The sequence below is a fragment of the Cyanistes caeruleus genome, chromosome 17 (genome assembly GCF_971803275.1).
Source record: "Cyanistes caeruleus chromosome 17, bCyaCae1.hap1.1, whole genome shotgun sequence".
NCBI classification, from domain to species: Eukaryota; Metazoa; Chordata; class Aves; order Passeriformes; family Paridae; genus Cyanistes; species Cyanistes caeruleus.
Genome location: NC_141717.1, coordinates 14,433,730 through 14,453,747, shown reverse-complemented (window position 1 = coordinate 14,453,747; position 20,018 = coordinate 14,433,730). Strand labels below are relative to the sequence as shown.

General features: G+C 44.0%; 1 protein-coding gene across 4 annotated transcripts in view; it reads left to right on the top strand.

Moving 5' to 3' along the window:
• Nucleotides 1–20,018, top strand: part of TOM1L2 (target of myb1 like 2 membrane trafficking protein) — a 56,859-nt gene that overhangs the window by 24,097 nt on the left and 12,744 nt on the right. For 2 of the 4 annotated variants that reach the window (XM_086854983.1, XM_086854982.1), the window contains exons 5-12: nucleotides 2,165–2,299; nucleotides 3,207–3,365; nucleotides 4,041–4,157; nucleotides 6,799–6,932; nucleotides 9,491–9,539; nucleotides 10,395–10,518; nucleotides 11,295–11,412; nucleotides 13,691–13,766. In XM_086854983.1, the coding sequence (XP_086711109.1) occupies nucleotides 2,165–2,299; nucleotides 3,207–3,365; nucleotides 4,041–4,157; nucleotides 6,799–6,932; nucleotides 9,491–9,539; nucleotides 10,395–10,518; nucleotides 11,295–11,412; nucleotides 13,691–13,766 (912 nt within the window). Of the gene's footprint in view, nucleotides 1–2,164; nucleotides 2,300–3,206; nucleotides 3,366–4,040; nucleotides 4,158–6,798; nucleotides 6,933–9,490; nucleotides 9,540–10,394; nucleotides 10,519–11,294; nucleotides 11,413–13,690; nucleotides 13,767–16,597; nucleotides 16,914–20,018 lie in introns of those variants that run through there. The other 2 variants (XM_086854981.1, XM_086854984.1) reach the window with 2 other exon arrangements.

The following is a 20,018-nucleotide window of genomic DNA, read 5'->3' as shown; positions in this document are numbered from 1 at the left end:
GCCCCCAATTTAGGGGGTACCATAATATAAATACCATTTACAGTGGTATTTGAGTGACCTGTTTGGGCACACTGAGGATCCAAGTGGGATTTATCCTGAAGTATCTACATTTGATAGTCTGGCCCAAAGTCTTAGAAGCTCTGAATTCAATCTCCCCTCTGTCCTACGTGTGTTTGGACAATGGGCAGGTCTAGTGTAACTCCTAAGCTCTAGTGTAGCTCCTTATCCATAAAGCAGAGCTTATATTGCAGCTGCCTAGTTGGATTGTAAGCTGTCTAGGACAGGGATTGCCTTACAATGTGTGTAGACAGCACTTAAGACAATAGTGCCTGTCCTGCTTGTGACCTCTGAGACACACTAATGTAGATAATGCTCCCAGCTCAGGTGAAGAAGAATATAAATGGAACTCCTTTCTCCAGGGAAGAGAATTGCAGAAGAGAGAATATTTTTAAAAGGTGGAGTGCAGAAGAAATGAGATCATTTTGCAGAATCCACAGAAAGCCAATGAAAGAGGGGATGCATTAGTACATGCTCCTGGACAAACAAGCTTCACTAAAAACTTGTGGGGCCGAATGCAGCATATTTTTGCCTCTAAGTTTCTTTAGAGTGATGATTATTAAATAGAACATCTCTCGCCTAACACTTTTCTCTTTTGCTTGCAAATAGAGTTGAAGTGGTGAACACCATTATGTAGAAGCATCATTCAGATGGCTTCTGATGAAAATTGAAAAGGCAGTGAAATGGCAAAGGTGGAGTTACTTGTGCAGTCAAAATCTCCATCAGAATTGGGGATGTTTTGGAAGGTCGGTTCCAAGGAAACAATGGCTGTGTGCTGCCAGAGCTGTTTTCTCTGGCTCAAGCAGGGCTGTTTGGACTTGCACTGCATCAGAACAGTTGATGCAGTTAATTTACTCTTAACAAAGCTGAGAAGCAACCCCAGGATTGTCTGCTTGCACCTGATAATGGATTGTCTCTTGGGCACAGATGGTAGGAAATGCTCTTTCTTAGAATTGAACAGGATAGAAAAGCAAGTTAAAAATTAATATTATTTCTTATCTTACTTTGCTATCTTGGATTTCTGTTCTCTCAAATATAAAAAATGGTTCAAAGAGCTTTTAAAGTAAAAATAGTCAAAGAACTAGTGTAAAAGTGATGACTAAATGAATTAAGTTCAGAACCCACACACGCGTCTCGCTGTAGTCCTGGATCCAGCACACTGCTACACTGCTCCACACATGTGGGGGTTTGTGGAATGCTTCATTTTTTAATTGAGTCATAATATTTAAGTTTTTCCTTCCTCTACATTTTTAATATTTGGCTAATTTCCAACACAAGTGATAGGGGTTGAGGCTTTCAGCATGTTGTGCTCCCAGCAGCTTTGTGAGTGCAGGAGGCTGGCTAGCCAAGAGAAGCACTTAGTACTCCCACCGAAGGAAAAGCTCAAATGAGAATTGAAGTCTTTTTAGACACCAGAGAATTGATGCAGGAGAGATATTATGAATGTTCTGGCTGTGGGAATTTCTCTCTTTTAAAGTCATCCTTTGTGCCACACTGGGGTGTCTGAGTGTTGGATATGCTCTGTCAGAACCCAGGCGTTGTTAGTTCTGCTGCTCAGGGGACTGTCTCTTTCACAAGACAAGAACCTCAGACAGGAACTTTTTTTTAGAATTTATGTCTGGTCCAAATCAGACACTGAAGACAACTTGATGGCTGTGTTTTTCCTTTGGCAATAAATGAGGATTCATTTCACAAAGTGAATGAAGATTACTTAAGATGATTGTAGAGCTTTGTGAATTTTGGTTAGATCTGTTGAATCTTTCACACAGACCTTTTCTGGTGGGTCATTTGCTGTACAATGTGCTAGGAAAGATCAGCATCAATCACTGCTGAGGAGAGGAGATGGGAAGAGAATTTCATGTATGTTCATGGATTTTGGTGCTGTCAGGGGCTACTCACAGCTACTCTGCACTGCATTCCTGTCTATTTCATATCTGAATAAAATCTATGGGTCTTAATATTTGCAGGAGTTTTTAGACCAGGTCTGATGATTCCAGCTTTCCTTTGAAGCTGAAATCCATGAAAGCTTTTTCAGTTAGTATCTGAGATTAGTGTGGGGCTGGAGCTTCATTTGGAAGGTTTATGGATAATACCTTGTGTTTTCCAGGCTTGGGCTGATGCCTTCCGAAGTAGCCCTGATTTAACTGGAGTAGTGCATATTTATGAAGAACTCAAGAGGAAAGGCATTGAGTTCCCCATGGCAGATCTTGATGCTCTGTCTCCAATACACACACCACAGAGGGTAAGCTGCAGCCTTGCAGTTCCAGGGATGTTTTCCCAGGATGTCTAAATAGCTGGATAACTACTTGTTTTTCCCCTCCCATGTCTCTGAATTTGGCTCAGTTTCTCCCTCCTGGAAGGACATGTTAATAGTGAAAGGGCATGTAAAAGAGGCATGATACAGACTGATAAGCTATCTCCTCCCTTGAGTCAACATCCATCTGAGAAGAGGGAAAGAGTTTGTAATATTTAATCTTGTACCACAAAACCACCAAACAAAGGCAACTAATTTGTTCAAAGAGAGCCCAAAAGGATTTATGATTGAGATTTACTTCTTTTGCTCAAAAGTGGGGTTGCTTTTGTTGATGATAACCCTGAGCCAAGGTCTGCCTGTCTATTAGAGGTGTACAGAGTCTGAATCTCTCTGATCCCACGGTAATGTGAGAACTTTACACTTCTGGAAAGTCTGGAAAGTTGACAGAACTGCTGCTTGGAAGTAACTTAATGATCACAGGTGTTTTGATTATTCACTCTGAAAACTGAAGTTAATGAATCTTTGAAGCACAAATGGAAGTGATCAAGGACTGAGAGATTACAATTCTTGTGTCAAGGTTAATTAAATTCAGTATCTATGTATCACATCATTTTTTGGAAGCCTGCAACTTAATTCCTAGTTTAAAATAATTTATAATGACTTCTCTTTGGCTCTTGTTTTTATTTTGCTTCTCACTTTGCTTGTAAAAGTAAATGGATTTAAATGCTTGTGCATGGAAGATTTTTGAAGCTGCCAGTCTTTTCTAGTAGCTGCACTGACCTTTCCCACAAGGTGCAATTATGTTCTATATTTGAGCCTGTTTGGCCTGAGGTTGCTGACAAAGCAAGTGCTGTCCCAGCTCAGCTTTTGAACTCCTGTCTTTCTGATGTGGCAGAGTGTTCCTGAAGTTGATCCTGCAGCAAATATGCACAATTCCCAGTCTCAGCAAAGGATGAGCAGCAGTTCTTACTCTTCGTCCTCTCCAACGGCGTATTCTGCTCCTCAGGCCCCAGCCTTGAATGTGACTGGTCCCATCACTGCTAATTCTGAACAGGTATTGGCATGTTGATTCTTTCAAGTGAGACTCTTTCAGCAAATCTAATTAGAAATTAATTTGCAGAGGAACTTTCATTTTAACTCTTTGGACTTTATCTCCTAGGTCTGGCTCTACTTAGTAATCTTTCTTCCTGTTATACTGTAAAATCTGGGCTTTGGATGTGTCTCTGTGGCCTGGTCATGGCAGCACAATCTGTTGGTCCAGCCTGCTCAGTTATTTTAGCAGTTATTCCCATTAGCCCATCTCCTTTCAAGGCACAGAATGTCTTGCAGATGCAGGAAGTCAAGCCCTTGCAAATGTCCTAATACAGGATTTTCTTTTCTTCCTACAAAATTATAACTTCAGAGCCAAAGATTCTACTTAAAATATGAATCTTTCCCCACAGTGAAGTGAGGCAACACAGCCAAGGTCTGGCTTTAGGTGTTGTTTGCAATTGCTTCCCTTCCATACAGACACAGCACATCTGGGTTTGTGATGATAATTTTTTTCTTTTTCTGTTCCTTTTCTCCTGGGTAAACTTTTTATCTTTTTTGGTTTTTTCCTGCTAGAATGTCTGGAGCCTGAGATATCAAGTCAGACAGAACCAGAGATATCTCAAAGTCAGTTCTTGAAAATGAACTGCTTAAACCAAAAGATTATGAAGTGTTTTTCTGTCTTGTTACCCTAATTTAGATTGCCCGGCTGCGCAGTGAGCTGGATATTGTTCGTGGGAATACAAAAGTGATGTCTGAAATGCTGACAGAAATGGTCCCTGGACAAGAAGATTCCTCAGACCTTGAGTTACTCCAGGTAAGTTTCATAGAAAATATGATTCTGATCCTTTCTGTGCTTGTGTTTCTCTGGGGGGTGTGTTTTGTTGTTACTTCACAGCTACAAGCCCGTGCTTGGATTCATAATGGATGTAGGCTGTGCCTGACCCTGGCAAGTGCCATCACTTGATTTTCTTCATTTTTTAAGTCTTCCAGTGACAAGGATTTCCTGACTTCCCTTGAAACTTGTTCCAGTGCTTTCCTCTTTGTGTAGCTAGAATTTTTTCCTGCTGTTGAATATTAGGTCACCTTTACCACTAAGCAGCTTTAGAATTGCCACAGGTCCTGTAAGCCCTGAGCATTCCTGTTTCTTTTACACCCCCTATCACCACTTGTACAGTGTCAAAACACTCCCAGTCACTGTGCAGGAAAAAACTCGCCATATTTCCATCTGGACTAAAGAATGCTAAGGGTCTGTGGATTCTGTGCCACATGAAATCTTATCTATGAACTAATTGTCTTTCCAGAAAATATGTTTTCCTGAAGGTGTGGTGTCTTAAGGCAGGTGCTCAGGTGTCCAAAGGGCTAGATTGTAATCAGGAGGGATTTCTTTGCTGGAAAATCTCAATCCAGTGCAGCACTGTGCACCTCAAGAGAGATAACAGTATAAATTGAGCTGGTGTCTCAGGCTTCACACCTATTTCCCAAGGCCAGTGGTCGTGGGGTGGTCTTTTGGCTGAGGAAAGTCACAGAATCCCACAGATGAGGAGCACAGATGAGGAGCATTGTGATCAGACATTCCAGCTGCTGCCCTTAATGTGAGATTTGCCTTTCCACAGCTTCAGAAATAGCCTTCTGTTTTGATCCTCCAGTGGGGAGGATGGGCAGCCACAGCAATCCCTTCGGAGGAAGGCAGGGAATTGCTCTCTATGATACATCAGTTTGAAATCCATCCAAAAACTGGTCTCTCCCATGCAGTGGCATTGTGTGTTTGTCTCAGAGCCATCATGGCAGCTGATGAGAGGCTTTGCAATAAAGAGCCTTTCAGTCACTGCCCATTTGGGTCGAACTGCTCAAAACAAAAGCAGCTTCCAGGAAACCATGACAGGCCGAAACCAAACAGTTTGCTTACACTGAGAAACAACCACCAGCATCTTGACAGTGTAACCTTAGAGCACAGCTTTAAGGTGAAAGAACTTGATCGTAAAATGGAGAGACAGCGACGATTCTTTATTCCAGCTGGTTCCCTTCTGTGACTGATGCAGCCTAAATCTGAATCACAGAGCTGGGGAGAACCTGTTTTTGATCACAAAGGATGGTTAGTCTTTTGAGAGCTGTGAGCTAGGTGCTGCATGCAAGGACTCCTTGCTTTGAGGTTTATATAGCCCTCCTCCTTAAATAATTCCTGACATTTTCTCCAACAATCAAATGTAAACAGCCTGCTAGAGAGCCAGCTCTGAGCAGAATAGATAGGTACTGTCAGCCCTCTCGGAAAGGCAGCAAACAAACCTCTGAAATGTCACAATCTGCTTCGAAAGTGATGGGATCAAAACTGACATTGGAGAACACATTCCTCAAGCTGTTAAGGCAGCTGGATTGCACTAGGTGAAATTTATCCAGAGCTTAGGATGTCAGACCATGCAAGGAAAACAAACACATTTTTGCTTTCATCCTGGAGGTTGTGTACCAACAAGTCATCCTTGTTTAGTGCTGAATTTTTGCTGTGAAGTGGAGCTGGGAGGAGTGGAAGATGACAGAGGGACATGCTTTAGCTGGAATGTCAGTGCTTATTGAAGTAAAACCATTGGCCTGATCAGAGGCACCCTGCCATATGTCACATTTCTTCTGCAGTTCTCCTCAGCAGACCAGTTTGACCTTTGTTCTTGAGGCCTTTCAGGACTACAGAATTCTGCTAAGTAATTGGTGATGGAAGAGATGTCCTGGAAGCATGAGAAATCCTGGTCTAGGCAAACTGAAATCTAGATTTCTTGATGATAGACTTCTAAAACAAATAGACCCTTACTCTGCATTCCTTAAAACAATTCTTCTGAAACTCCCCATAGCCTTTGTGCAGTCTCTTGTCTGTGCTCTTGTTCAGTGGAAGGGAACATTTCTGTGTGTCTCAGTGCTGGAGGGTGTGTGAACACTCACCTTTTCATGCTCCTGCTCCTTGGTTTGTCTTTACCCTCATGCTCTGTAGCTGGTAAATTCTGTGTCACCAACACTTCTCATCCTAGCACACACTTAGTACTTGTGGTAGCCCTGATGAACCTTTTTCCCCCAACATGTTCCACCATCCACATAATTTAGTTTTTAAGGATGATAGTGCCAAAAAGAGCAGATTGAATTTTCCTTGAAAGCTCTCTTCTGGGAAGCTGTTGTATTAGCATGTTTTATTCTTAAAAAAGATGACTAAAATACAGATATTTATTTTCTGAAGTGCTCAGAGTTAAAGAAGAATCAGGAAGTTGAATTGTGAATAGGCTCTCAAGGTTTTGTGCCATCATCTTTTGAAGGGCGTTTGATTAGATGTGCTTTTGGGTGACATTTAATCATGCAAAGATAAACTTGTCTTAGTGTTTCTCAGCTGGGGGATATGTTTGGCTGTGAACAGAGCTCAACTAAATCTACTTATTGCTTGTTGCTTATCAGACTGTGTGTGCACAATGCATTCCTCCTAGGAACTGAACCGAACCTGCAGAGCCATGCAGCAGAGAATCGTGGAGCTTATCTCACGAGTGTCCAATGAAGAAGTCACAGAGGAGCTGCTGCACGTGAATGATGATTTAAATAACGTCTTCCTCCGATATGAAAGGTGGGGCACCTCTCCCAGCAACCATTTACATTCATTCAGGGTTTTCAGTTAAGAATAAAATAGGTCAGTTGGTGAAATTGGGCCTCCTGGGCCAAGGGTCTAACATGACACAGAGAACCAAACCACAGGAATCATTCACACAGTGTTTTTATGGCCTTTTATGGTAGCATTCCTGTTTCAATTGATTCTTTCAATACCATGATTATTTTTTTTGTACTATGCACTGAATTTTTGTGGGCCATATCCATAAAATGCAAGGGAACCTTATGAAAACTATCTGAATGCAGAGACTCAAGCCTGCAAGTCCTTGTTGTGCAGGGCTGTACAGGACTTGGGACCAAAAATAGCACAGCCACAGTTACTAGTTCCCCTGCTAGCCCAGGCTCTGCACAAATCTCTGTGCTGCTTCCTGGCTTAGGGAGATTCCCATGAGCTCTCTCTGCCCTCTGATCTCTGAGCCTTCCAGTCCCAGTGCTGCTTCAAGGGGAGCTGCCTGAGGTGGGCAGGAGCATCGTGCATGCAAAGGGTTTGTTTTTAAGCAACACTTAAAATCTTGAAAAAGAAAAAGCAGCCTGTCTTGTTCAGAGTTAATGTTTTGAAGAGCTGGTCTGCAGGAATGATCCCCAGGGACAGGACTTGGGGCACAGGACTTTCGACACGTCAGACAAAGGCGCTGTCAGGCACATCTGCTGCAGGAGGTGACGCGTGATGCCGCAGTCTTGGGAAAGTTTAATCTTCCCCTTAATGACAGGCCTGGGGAGCGAGGCACTAAAGAGTACCCTTTGTTCCTTGCTCTTAGCACAGGGCTTTGTTTCTCAAGCCTTTAAAAATAAATTAGACTCGAGATCTGTGAATTTGTGCTGTCACGGCAAAGGCTGCAAAGACGACTCGGTGCCCTCGATTTTGCCTTTGATTTCCTCGTTCAGAGGAGATGGGGCAAACTTTGAAACAAACGCTGGCTTTTTGTGTGAAATGCTGTGTGTTTCATGCACAAGCAGGATTCTACAAGTGGCAGAGTGCAACTATCATAGAGGTTTAGTGTGGTCACCCTTAACTTTCTTTCTATTTCCCCCCCTCTGTGACTTTGCTGACTGTGGCTGATGTGTTTGTAGTTATTATTCATGAAAGGGGAGCTGAGTGATGTTAGCAAGCCGTTTGTGGTGGAATAGCTGCACTGGTCTGAGCATTCAATAAATTCCAGTTCCTCCTCTGCTATTCCAAAAACTCCACATCCATCATTCTGATTCCTAGCACAGGGACCAAGCTCCGTCAGTGACTCAAGCAGGAGCTCTGGCCTTTGCTGTGAAGCCTTGGGATGTAAATGAACAGAAGCCTTTTGGTGAGAAATGAGGTGGGAGGTGTCTTAGGTTTTTCCAGCAAAGGGAGTTGGATTTCCAGTAATAGCAAACACCCACAGTTTCCTAAAATTGAAATTTGGGCCTGAATTTGGTTTTGCTGCCTTTTAAGTCTGCATTTTCCTCTGTTACATTAAGAAAACATTTTAGTTTGCTTGACATTCCCTGTTGTATTTTGTCCATCTGGGAGAAAACCCGGAGGATTATATGAATATTACGGGCATTTTGCTGGAAAGAGAGACTACTTCTGAAACTACTTTGAAAAATTCAAACCTCCAAGAAATCATGGTGCTTTTCCATGGTAAGGAAGGAGATCAGACTGGCCTCAGACAGGCCATGGGAGCAGGTAGTTCCCCTGCTGTTTTGAGTTCATAGAATCACAGAATGGTTTGGGTTGGAAGGGATCTCGAAATTCATCTAATCCCACCCCCCCTGCCATGGGTGAGGACACCTTCCACTAGACCAGATTGCTCAAAGCTCCATCCAGCCTGGCCTTGAAGACTTTAATGAAAGCTGAGTTTAGATTTGTGGCCCCAGGTACACAGAGTAAAGAAGAGATCAGAGCTTGACTTCTCCTTAGAAGTACGAAGGTTTTATCCGACATCATTACTTTTCCTTGTTGGAAAGTACCAACCTATTTGGGCACCAACTGTGACCATCTTTGATTCGACTCAGGGTGTTGCAAGCAGTGAATCTGCTGTTCATTGTCCCCTGTGCCACCCGTGCCTGGGTTGGGCTGTGCCACACACATGTGGCTCCTCATTTACATTATTGCAGCAAGAGAGAGCTGCTGAGTGGGCGTGAGATGAGCTGCGGTCCTTGGCTTGTTGAGCTGTGGGCATCAATCTTGCTGCAGTTCCTCCTGTCCCTTGGCTCACACAACAGTCTGTCACAAAGCACTTAATTATTAAAACCACCCCCCAAACCAAAAAAAACACAACAAACCTGCAGTGTTTTTCAAGCATGTTTGTGCTGCAAGATCAGATTAGTCAATTTAAAATCCACCTTTGCCAAGAGTGCAACTTCTCAGGAATCCTCCCTTTGTCCTGGTTTGGAGTTAAAGCTTTCAGGCTTCCCTTTGGAGCTAGAGAAAACTAAGTTCAGTGGCAAGCATGTCATGGCTTGGTTATAAACTCGTGGTTTTTATTATTTATTGGTGTCTTTCTTAATCCATGTTGGATTTTGGTTTTTTTTCCTAAACAGATTTGAACGATACAGATCGGGACGCTCAACACAGAACACCAGTAATGGAGTAAGTACCTACTCCACTGATTCCCTCTGTAGTACTGTCAGTACCATCAGCTGCAGTACTATCAGTAGTATCACACCTTTTACCTCCCCAGCCCTGTGTCCTGCCTGTACTGGCTAATGATGGATGCCAGGAAAAGTAAGAATGTGACAAACCCCAAGGGACAACTTTTAGTTCAGGAAGTCACTTCACACTAAAACATCTCTGTGTTTACAATCCTTGATAGATTTTTGTTCCTCTATTAACTTTTTTGATTGCTTTTGAATCTGTGTGGACTTAGGAGTTCACAATGTCCTTAAGCAATAAGTTCCACAGTTTCACTATACATTTTTACATATTTATTTTGAATTTATATATAACAAATATTTTGTTTACATTTGATCAAGTCACTTAATGATTTTTGTTTGCTTCACCTAATTTTTCTTCACTGTGTCTTACAATACCACTGTTCAGGTTAATTTTCTTCATGCCATTCATAATTTTAGGAGCCACTCTCATCTCGTATTTAAGCAGCCCCTTTCAAAGCTGCAAAGTTCTAATTATCTAATAATTTTCTTTAAATGAAAACTCTTCTATGGTTGTTTTATACCATTCAAGGTCTGAGTTAATGATGGATCTGTACTTCTATTATGTTTTCTATTCTGCATTCATAATTATTTCCTCTGTTTACTTTGTTTTACCACTTCTTCAGTGTGATGCAAACTTCAGCAATGACTCTGTATTGACACTTCAGTCACAACAAAGAAGTTTTGTTTCTGAAAACAGTTTATACCTCATGTGGAAAATTGTGATGTTTAATGTTGTACTGCAAGCAGAAATTTCTGACATGTAACTTCTGTGTTTCTTGTGTCCTGACAGGTGCTGAATGAGGTGACAGAAGATAATTTAATAGATTTGGGTCCTGGCTCTCCAGCTGTGGTGAGCCCAATGGTTGGAAACTCAGCACCTCCATCTTCACTTTCTTCACAGCTTGCAGGGCTTGGTGAGTGCCTGATCTAGATCATGCTCTCCACTACCTATTAATGTTGCCATGTGTCCTCCAAAAGGTTTGGGTATTTGGCTTCTAGGGGGATTAGAAGGCATTCCCACTCTCCTGCACTGTGACATTCTGCAATTGAGAACCAGCCTGGCACGAAGGGAGGGATTTATTAATCAGAGGGAAGATTGGTGGAAAGGGTGCAGATTATTGTTCATGGCAGAACTTGTACTACTATTTCTGCTTAGTTATAGTTCTCTGTGAAATCATCCTGGTGAATGTTCTTGATTCCCCTTCTACAAATAATATTTGAAACCTTTGGGTGAAAGGTTTTATGAAACTCTGAGGTGGTTTACATTAAATCACACCAAAGATTGTGTGATTGGATCACTGGGTTTCATTGAAGGTTCTCCACCTCTTTCAGCACTGCACCAAGACCATATCCCTTAGTTTGAAAGTGTTGATTTCACAATAACTGAGAGAAAACATTGCAGAGAAAACTACTGTCCATGCCCAAAATTTTGGACTGTGTTAGTGACCAGTGAATATTTCAAGATATTGGCAACAGGTTCATTACCAATTCCCAAACACTGGCTTCTTGATGAGGAGCATTTATGGAATGGTACTTCCAGGATGAATTAGATAATCTCTGTATTTTTCTTTTAAGAGCACATGATGAGCATCCTCCAACCTTTTTTGAACAGAACTCCTCAGTGCTGCAGCTGTTAATGATGATGGTTTGTTATTGCACTGGTTCACTATTTTTTCTTCTCTGGTTGCAGACTTGGGCACAAACAGTGTCAGTGGCACACTCAGCTCCCTCCAGCACAGTAATCCTCGTGATGACTTTGACATGTTTGCACAGACAAGAGGCAGCTCCTTGGCTGAGCAGAGAAAGAAGTAAGTTGGAGTTTGTCTTTAGCACTGAGTCATGGCACTGCTGTTTTCTGAGGGCATAAATCTGAAACTTCTTGACTTCACACTGAAAAAGTAGATTTGGTGTATGTTTTTGTACTTTTAATCCTATCCCTATCCTTTTTGTTGTTATTAATATGAGCAAGTGGAGAAGTTCCTGCTGCTGGACAGAGCAGTCTGGCTGGGTATAGACTCTCTTAGTTAATGAACTCACTGGAAACTTGGAAGTGTGCTTGCCTGTACTTCTGCCTTCTAAAGGCTTGTCATCCCTTCCACCCGTGTTTGAGATACAGGAACAGAGGGGTCCTTCACCTGAAGGTCATAGATGTGCTTTGGTGACTGAATTATTGTCATCAAAGGCTTGGAAACAATTGGAATTCTTGGAGAAGAATTACCATCCAGTTAACTCTCCTTTTGGCCCCAGTCAGACTCTCACAGGCTGTCAAGGCACTGTACCTTGCTTGGTTCCATGCTACCTCTGGTTTGTTTATATGCATAGGGCTTGCATCTCTAGAGCTGCAAATCTGGCACTTTCAAGGGCATTTAACAGGTCAAATTATTTTAATGTAAAATAAACCTATGCAGTTATTAAGAAATCCTTTGATCCCTGTCAAGTGATATTCAACAAAAGACACACTCAGGTATTTTTCTTTCCTATGTTCTATCTTGCCTCCTGGTTTCAGATTTTAGAGGAAGTAATGGTTGCCAGCAGTCAGAACATCATCAGTATCTCGTCTCAAGCTAAGAAATGGTGTTAAATAACCAAAATTTAGAAAACTTGAGCCTGTTACTATACTGGGCTCTTTTATTTGCAGTTATCAATACAGCCATTGGTACTGCCTCAGCTGTATCAGTGCTGAGAAGAAATGCTCTAATGTAGAGGGATAAGCCACCACTAGAGATTTTGGGTTGGGAGCCTTAATGTGCAGTTAGAAAGGAGATACATTGCAGGAGAGATCTAATCGAGGTCCCTCTGTCTCTTGTGCTAAATGAAGCACAAAACTACTCTTCCCACACCGTACCTAATGGAACAAGGAGCACGGATCATCCATGATTTCACAAGGGAGGATTGCTCTGTCTTCCTTGGATTGTGCACTGTATAAACGGAGCAGCAGGGAGGAGGAAAGGCATGAGTGTGACTCGCTGTGGTGTGTAGCTGACAGCTCTGGGTGTGAGAGCTCTGAGTGCTGTGCTCACAGCTTGGGAGAAGCCATCACAAGGAGGAGAGAGGGCTCCCCCTGCTCAGGCAGGCAGCCCCTCCCAGGAGCTGATTTATGGGCTCGTGTTTGTGTCTGTTGCAGCTCATGGTTTGCCAGTGTGCTCTGCGAGATGATGCTGCTGCCTCTGTCACCTGACTGCTGCATGTCCCCTTTTGCATTGCAATTTAAGAAGCTTTTGACAGCTCTGTAAATAGTGCATTTCTTTGTCTGCTTCACTGCAGCTGCATAATTTCATCTCTCCTCAAGTCTCGCTCTACCTCCCCCCGCCATGCACATATCAAGGTCAGGCTTCCAGATGTCATCTCCAAATCTTTGTTAAACATAATCTGCAATCAGGCCTCTTTTCACAGTCCCCCACTTGCTCTTGGACGTTTTTAGGGTGCCTCATGACCTGTTTGCCTGTCTTTCATAATACTGATCTTACTCTCTTTGCTTCAAGGTACTTTCCAAAACTAATGTGTGGCCTTTGTACAGAGCAAGCTCATCTTCTTGGGGTACACAGAGTACTCTTTAAGTCTTATTAAGAAAAATAATGTGCTTTATGGCTCCCAGGGGAGTAAATCAGGGTATCCAGAGTATTGTTCTCCCATGAAGAAAAGCTGGGAGAATTGGGATTGTTCAGCCTGAAAAAGAGAAGGTATTGGGGTGACCTAATTCCAGTAGCTGAAGGAAGCCTGCAAGAAAGATGAGGAGAGACTATTTACAAGGGTCTGGAGTGACAGGACAAAGGGGAATGGCTTCAAACTGAGAGAGTAGGATTAGATTAAATAGTGGGAAGAAATTCTTCCTTGTGAAAGTGGTGAAGCACTGGTACAGGTTGCCCAGAAAAGCTGTGGCTGCACCATCCCCAGAAGTGTCCAAGGCCAGATGGGACAGAGCTTGGAGCAACCTGGGATAGTGGAAGGTGCCCCTGCCCCTGGCAGGGGTGAATGAGATGATCTTTTAATGTCCCTTCCAACCCAGGGCTTCCTATGGTTCCATGATTGCTCCTGAGTGACAGCTGGGCTCTCTTTCTAGTTCTGTGGTTTGTTCTTTTCTTCCAGTGTGACGTACGAGGATCCACAGGCTGTCAAAGGACTGGCATCTGCCCTGGATGTTCGGAAACAGAACACGGGAGGGGTAGGTCACGGCTCTGTGTTTGTTATCCATGTGGAATCCAAGCTGGAGGCGGCTGCTTTGACTGAGCTTCTCATTCTGTATTCCAGCAGCGTGGTAGTAATGGCTATTTTGAAACTGATATCTGGGAGCAAATACTTGCTCAGTAATGATCTGCTGCACTCCAGTCTAAAAGACTTCACAATCATAGTGGGTAAATTCTCCTGTGTCCTTGCAGCTTGTCTGGGGAGTCCAGCTCTTTGGCTGGAATCACTGCTAAGAATTAAATGGGGAATGTTCTGTGAACACTGATGTGCATTGGCTTGGTTTGGTTTTGCTTATGAAAGTCTTAATCTATTAGACTTTGCTCCAAGTGCATGGATACACAAGCAAGTTACAGGGAGAGAAGTGATGCAGACTTTTAATACTTCACATTATTTGCCATAACTGCCCTCACTTGCAGCCTGTTCTGTCTGCCCAGGGCAGGCTCTTGCTCTCTTGTGTGGGCAGAAGAGCCCCATGTGTTGTCACCTCACAACAGCTGACACTTAAAACACGGGTGAGAGAACTCAGGCAGCTTTGTCTGCATCCCCCAGTGAAGGAGCTTTCAGATCATCCCTCAACCCCTTTCTACCACCCTGCTTTTTATAAATGTGCTGCTCTTTTGTACGCAGCTGGGTGTAAGTTTTTAGAGACCAGAGCGAGTTCAGAGCTTTTTCCAGTCCAATTTTGGGCTGTGATGACCACTAGGGAGCACGGCAGAGCCAGCATAGTATGGGAGAGCAAATGCAGAGTGCACATGCCTCTCACCAGAGAGAATTGCCTCCCCTTGCCTTGGCTGATCCACCCTGGTTCTTTAATGACATGTAGTGGGAGTGCTCTGGGCAGCTGGCATGCCTGGCAGCTTGTGCTCCAAGCCAGGGAGAATTTGTTTTGGGAGCCAGCTGGGGTCAGATCACAGCTGCCTGCCTGCTTGGGCCATCATTCAGTGGGAGCAGGGCCTCAGCTCCTACAGAGCATACCCCACAAACCTACCTGCTTCTTCCTGTCCCTGTCCTCCTGCAGAAAGGGTCATTTATAACCCAGGTCAGCCCCATGACCAGCTGGAGCTCAGCCCCACAAAAACTCATGGCAGCAGTACTGCTTTTACTGAGGGAAAAGGGGAAGCATGAGGAGGCAGGGGCAGAAATATTCCTTCACAGGAATTCCTGAATCCAGTGTGACATCCCAAGCCTCCAGTATCACTCAGCTGTTACTGGCAGGACCTGGGGAAGGATTTGAGTTTCTACTCTTTGTTCCTGACTAAACAAATGCAAGAGGCTTGAATTTAACTGGTCAAGGGGGCTGTATTCCCTCAGTGGCCTCAGGGTCATGTCTTTATTTATTAACACTTTTGTTTCCAGCCAGTTCTGCTTTAGGCACCAGCACAACGTGTCATTCACACCAGCAGAGCTGCTGCTCTTCCCTGAGTGCTGTCAGTTCAAAGGGCTGTGGCTATGCTCATCTGAGGGTCAAAGTTTTTTGGGGTAAATGCCCTAGGGGTTGTGGAACTTGGGGCTCTGAGATGTTGAGACTTCCAGCCTCTTTTCAAAGGTCCTGGAGACTGTATCATGCAGTCAGAAGAGCTTGTTTTGAAATGCAGTCGCTCTGTAATTGGTTAATGCTTTTTCTCAACTGTTGTGAGGCTTGTGAGTGTCTCTTCTTAAAGGAAATAAAAATTAAACTCTCCTAAAGTTACCAGCCCCAGCATGTGTAGCAAAAAACTGGCAGTGCTCAGTAAATGAAAAGACAGGCTTTAATTTGGGTAGAGCTAATTTAAGAACAGCTCTGGGGAGGAGCCAAAAGCTTTGCAACACATTCTTCACACACGTCTCGTTCCAGCACAGTTGTCCAGTGGTAGAATTCAGCACATCCGACGTTTCTAATGTAGTCATTCTTGGAATGGTCTGCAGAGATGAGGCTGATCACGTGGCATTAGCTGTCTTTTAATGTGATTTAGCAGCTGGAAACAAGATGAGCTAAAAATACACTGTTTTCTTAATATTGCTTTTCCATGTTGGGAATTGCTTTTGTTGCCACAGAGTTGTTGCATGATCACAACTGGGAGGAAAGGTGTCCAAGAAACAATTCTCTGGTGTTACACAGAGAGTAGATTAAATTGGAATGATTTCCCCCCCACTTTCCCCTTTTTTTTTTTCCCTCAGAAAATGAATCATAAAAGATTGCAGCTGATTCTCCATTACCTGTGTTAATGGGGACAGGAGAGGTGTCCTGTGTGTGCAGGTGGCAGGGTGGATGTACATAACACACCAGTGGCTCTCTGCTGAGCTCACCCAGCTCTGGGCTGGAGCCACAGCACTCTGCTGAGCCCCTCCAGAGCTGGAGATGACTCTGCATCCCACCCTGACTCAGGGAGGAGATGCTGAAGGACACAAAACCATCTTAGAGTGTTTGTGGTGCTGTGCCACGCATTCTGCAGCCTGCTCAGGGGAGCTGGATGCATCAGCAGTCCTTTGACCTCTGCGCTTTTCAAGAGGGGCAGCTTGAAAAGCTGCCAGGACACTGCAGCAAACTGCCCTGACTTCCCCTCCACTCAACACCATCTCAGAGCTGCTGTGCTGTCTGTGTGGGGCAGTCTGCCTGCTGAGGTCAAGGACATGAGCAGGGTGTGCTGCAACCCATGGCTTCATAAACAAGGGGGACTCCACAGAGTGTGACACGAGAGTTTCCATTGCAGTCTGACTGGCTGCAGAAGCTTGTACAGCCTCACTTTTCCTTCTTCTAAGAAGATGACAAACATCAGCCTCACTACTAGCCAGTGATTGGTTTATTTTATTATTATTTTTATTTTTAAGGACATCATGGAGGGAGTGCTAAAACGCTGTGAACTGTCTGTAGGAAGTGCAGAATTCTGGGTGAGGTCTGTCCCCCCTTGGACAGAGCTGACAGGCAGAGGGGGACACAGCTGCTGCCAGAAGCTACTGTAGGCAACTCTGTGTGTGTATGTGTGTGTCTGTGTATGTGAAGTTTTTAACTGTTTTATTACTTTATCACGGGTTGTTGCTGTGGCTTCTCTCTTTATGGACCTTTCTGTTCTCAACACAGAGGAGAGGTAAAGGTGGGAACTCAGACATGGAGCCTATAGACAAGTGGCTAATTACACAAGGAATGGTGAGGACTTCACCAGTGAAGCAATTCCTACTGCCCACCCCAGTCCCTGACCCAGAATAACCATCCTCTGTTCACCTCTCGTCCTGCCCTATTGAACCGCTTGAAATCGGACAGTACAAGGAGTTTATTTCCCACCTAGATCATTACCTGGGGCAAAGGGAAAGATTTGCACCAATTTCTGGTTTATACAGCACAAAGACCTGTAAACAACCGAATCATTTGTAGGATCCCACATCACCTTCAGAAGAGGCCTGGGGATCCAGTTGGTTCCTTCTACTGTCTTGATTTATTTATGCAGTATCCACTTTTCGAGGGATAAACACAAGTCTCATGGATCTTATTCATAAAGAGAACACTTGTTCTGTGTCTGTAAAGCAGCCTTTTCTGGTAGTGCTTAACTTCATGGTCTGGAATAAACATAGGGAAGTTGTAGGACCATATGTAGTTGAATTGAGTAATGTAGGGATCACTCTTTATGCAAGAAATGGAATGGGAGAACGGCTGACCAGATTGACATCTTCAACCCCAGTGCCATTAGGAATCAGACTCCAGTAGGGGTACAATAGTGTTTCTGGCTTTAAGGATTTAATTCCTATGTCTGGTGATGCCAGTGCCTTGATAAAATCAGGCTTCTGAAGATCACTGAACCTGTGCACATTCTGACCTTCTTTGAAGTTGTCCTTCATCAATGTGTTTGCAAAGAGAAGTTCAAAGCCTGCTTTAGGTGCAGAAGCCAGAAGAAGGGAAAAATAGCCTCAGCTATACCTTAAAGCCAAGTTCTAAGACCGTTTTTTTGGATGATGTAATCCATCATTTTAAGTGTTTGAGATTAGTACCAATAATGTGACCTAACTGCAGAAAATCCTCCTGAGACAGTCCTGGCTGCAGGCGAGTTGAGAGAGGTGCATGGAGAATTTTGTTTGCTCTGGGTTGTGCTGGTAGTGCAGTCTGTGGGGCTGGGCACCAGGAATCCCTTGGAGCAGGAATGTCTCACTCCAGGGAAAGCCCTGATTAAGCTTTCCAGTGCCTAAAAAAGAGAAACATCCCAGAAAATTCAAAGTTTAGAAAATCCAGAGTGTGCAGTATCTACTCTATGAAACACTTGTATTTATTCTTCTGGATCTAGGGCTAATCCAAATTATTTCTCAGGGCCAGTTTAGAAATTTGGCAGAAGTTTGCACACACAGTGATGGGACAGGTGTTGTATCTGCCTGCACAAAAGCAGCTCCATGCCTGCTCACACACGTGGGTAAGCCCAGTGTGGGTACCTGTCCCTGGGAGCCAGGGTGTCATTTTGGTGCTGTCAGCTCACAAGGTGAGAGTGAAAAGCTGTAAAATGAGCAGCAGTATCAGCTTTGCCTCTGGTACTGTTGACTGTGGCTCACAGAGCTCTCGCTGTTCGGTGGCTCTGTTGCAGCCAGGGATGTGCTGTGCCACTGTTAGATGTTCATCCATAATGAATAATCCAGTGATTGAGTTAGTTCCTCTTCTTTGCCTTTCCACTGTTTACAAGAGCGGGGAAGCATGAAATCGGCACCCCTGCTGTTCACACCACTCACACCACTGCTTTATTAAAAAAGCAAACAGCATATTCCTTCATTGGCTTGTGGTTATTCAGTCTGGAAAAAGGATACTGCAGCATTCATGGAGGTATATGGATTTGGGGAGGGAAGGGGTCCTGGCTGTCCAACCAGTTGCTGCTCTTACAAACCTGTCACCGTGTTTGTATGCTAAATACAAGAGAGAAATACCTTAAATAAAACTAAACTAATCATTAACTCCGTTTCTCTCTTAACTGGCCGTAGTTCTTAACAGTATTTATTAATATGACCTGTAGCATTTACAATGCCAGTGGGTAGCTAGAATCCCAGGTGTGAATTTGATGTGCTCCTTCTGTGGGGGACTTTTTGTACTTTGATGAGGAGGAAAGGGGTGAGCTGACACTGCTGTTCCCTGTGCCTGTACAACACTGAGACCACTCAAAAGGAATTCCCTACCTGCCAGAGTGGTTCTCACATCCCTCACGACCTAACATTGTGATACATTTCAGCTTTGGGTTGAGTCCTTCCCACTCCATTTCTTTGCATCCCAGTTCACCACACACCTTTGCAGTCTCTGGCTCTCCTCTCCCAGTGAATTTGGCAGCGTTGTTCTTGTTTCCAGTTAACCTGTGGCTCAGTTCTGCCATCAAGATGATGCCAGAACCGTGGAGACAGACACAAGCCACATTTTTATCCATCCCAGCTCTACCTAAAAAACTATAGTAGAGAAAATGTTTCTGGTTTTCACATGTGTGAGGGATGGGAGGTGAGCTGTTCCAGTGACAGATCTGTCTGCAGTGTGAGGTCAGGGTTTTGCCATGCAGGCTCCACAGCAGCAGCATTTAGGCACAGACTTTACCACAGAGCCATGTTTTAGTTCAGGTCTCAGTTCCCTTCTCATGAGATTGGACAGCTATTGAGATTTGCATTAATATATTCCTTTCTTAGAAAAATCAGTCAACCCACTCACATGCCAAATGGATTATTTGTTATGAAAGTAAGAAGCAGGTGTTGCTTAAGCCACCATGTCAGGACATTAATTGGGACAGTGGCAGGGGAAGGATGAAACTGAACCAGAATTCACAGGAAGTGATGTGAACACCACTCAGCATTCTATCTTGACCGCCAGCAGCATGCCTGGCTAGAGAGGAGAGCCTTCTTTGCAGGGAAGATAGGTGAGTAAAGATTAAAAGAAACCTCTGTTAATTAGTAACCAAGTGGGATGCTGCTATGTGCCTTCAAGAGAGAGATAAGATCTGAGATGTGGAAATGACTTGGGTAACGTGATACTGTTGAATAACATCTTCTTAGAGACTGAAGCGCTTGAATTGCGGATAAACCCCAAAACAGACACGTGAAGATCTCATTTCTTCCATCTGGTGGGACCCCTCTCCCTGTTGAAGGCAAGCAGGTGCTTTCCCTTAGCCCAAGACCACGGGGGTGTCCTTACCCAGGCGTGGTGTTTTCCAGAGCACATCCCAGTGCCCCGTGTCAGCGAGGGCTGGCACTGTTGGCACACGCCTGTCACATCCAGATGTGCTGGTTATTGTACGGGCACAACAGG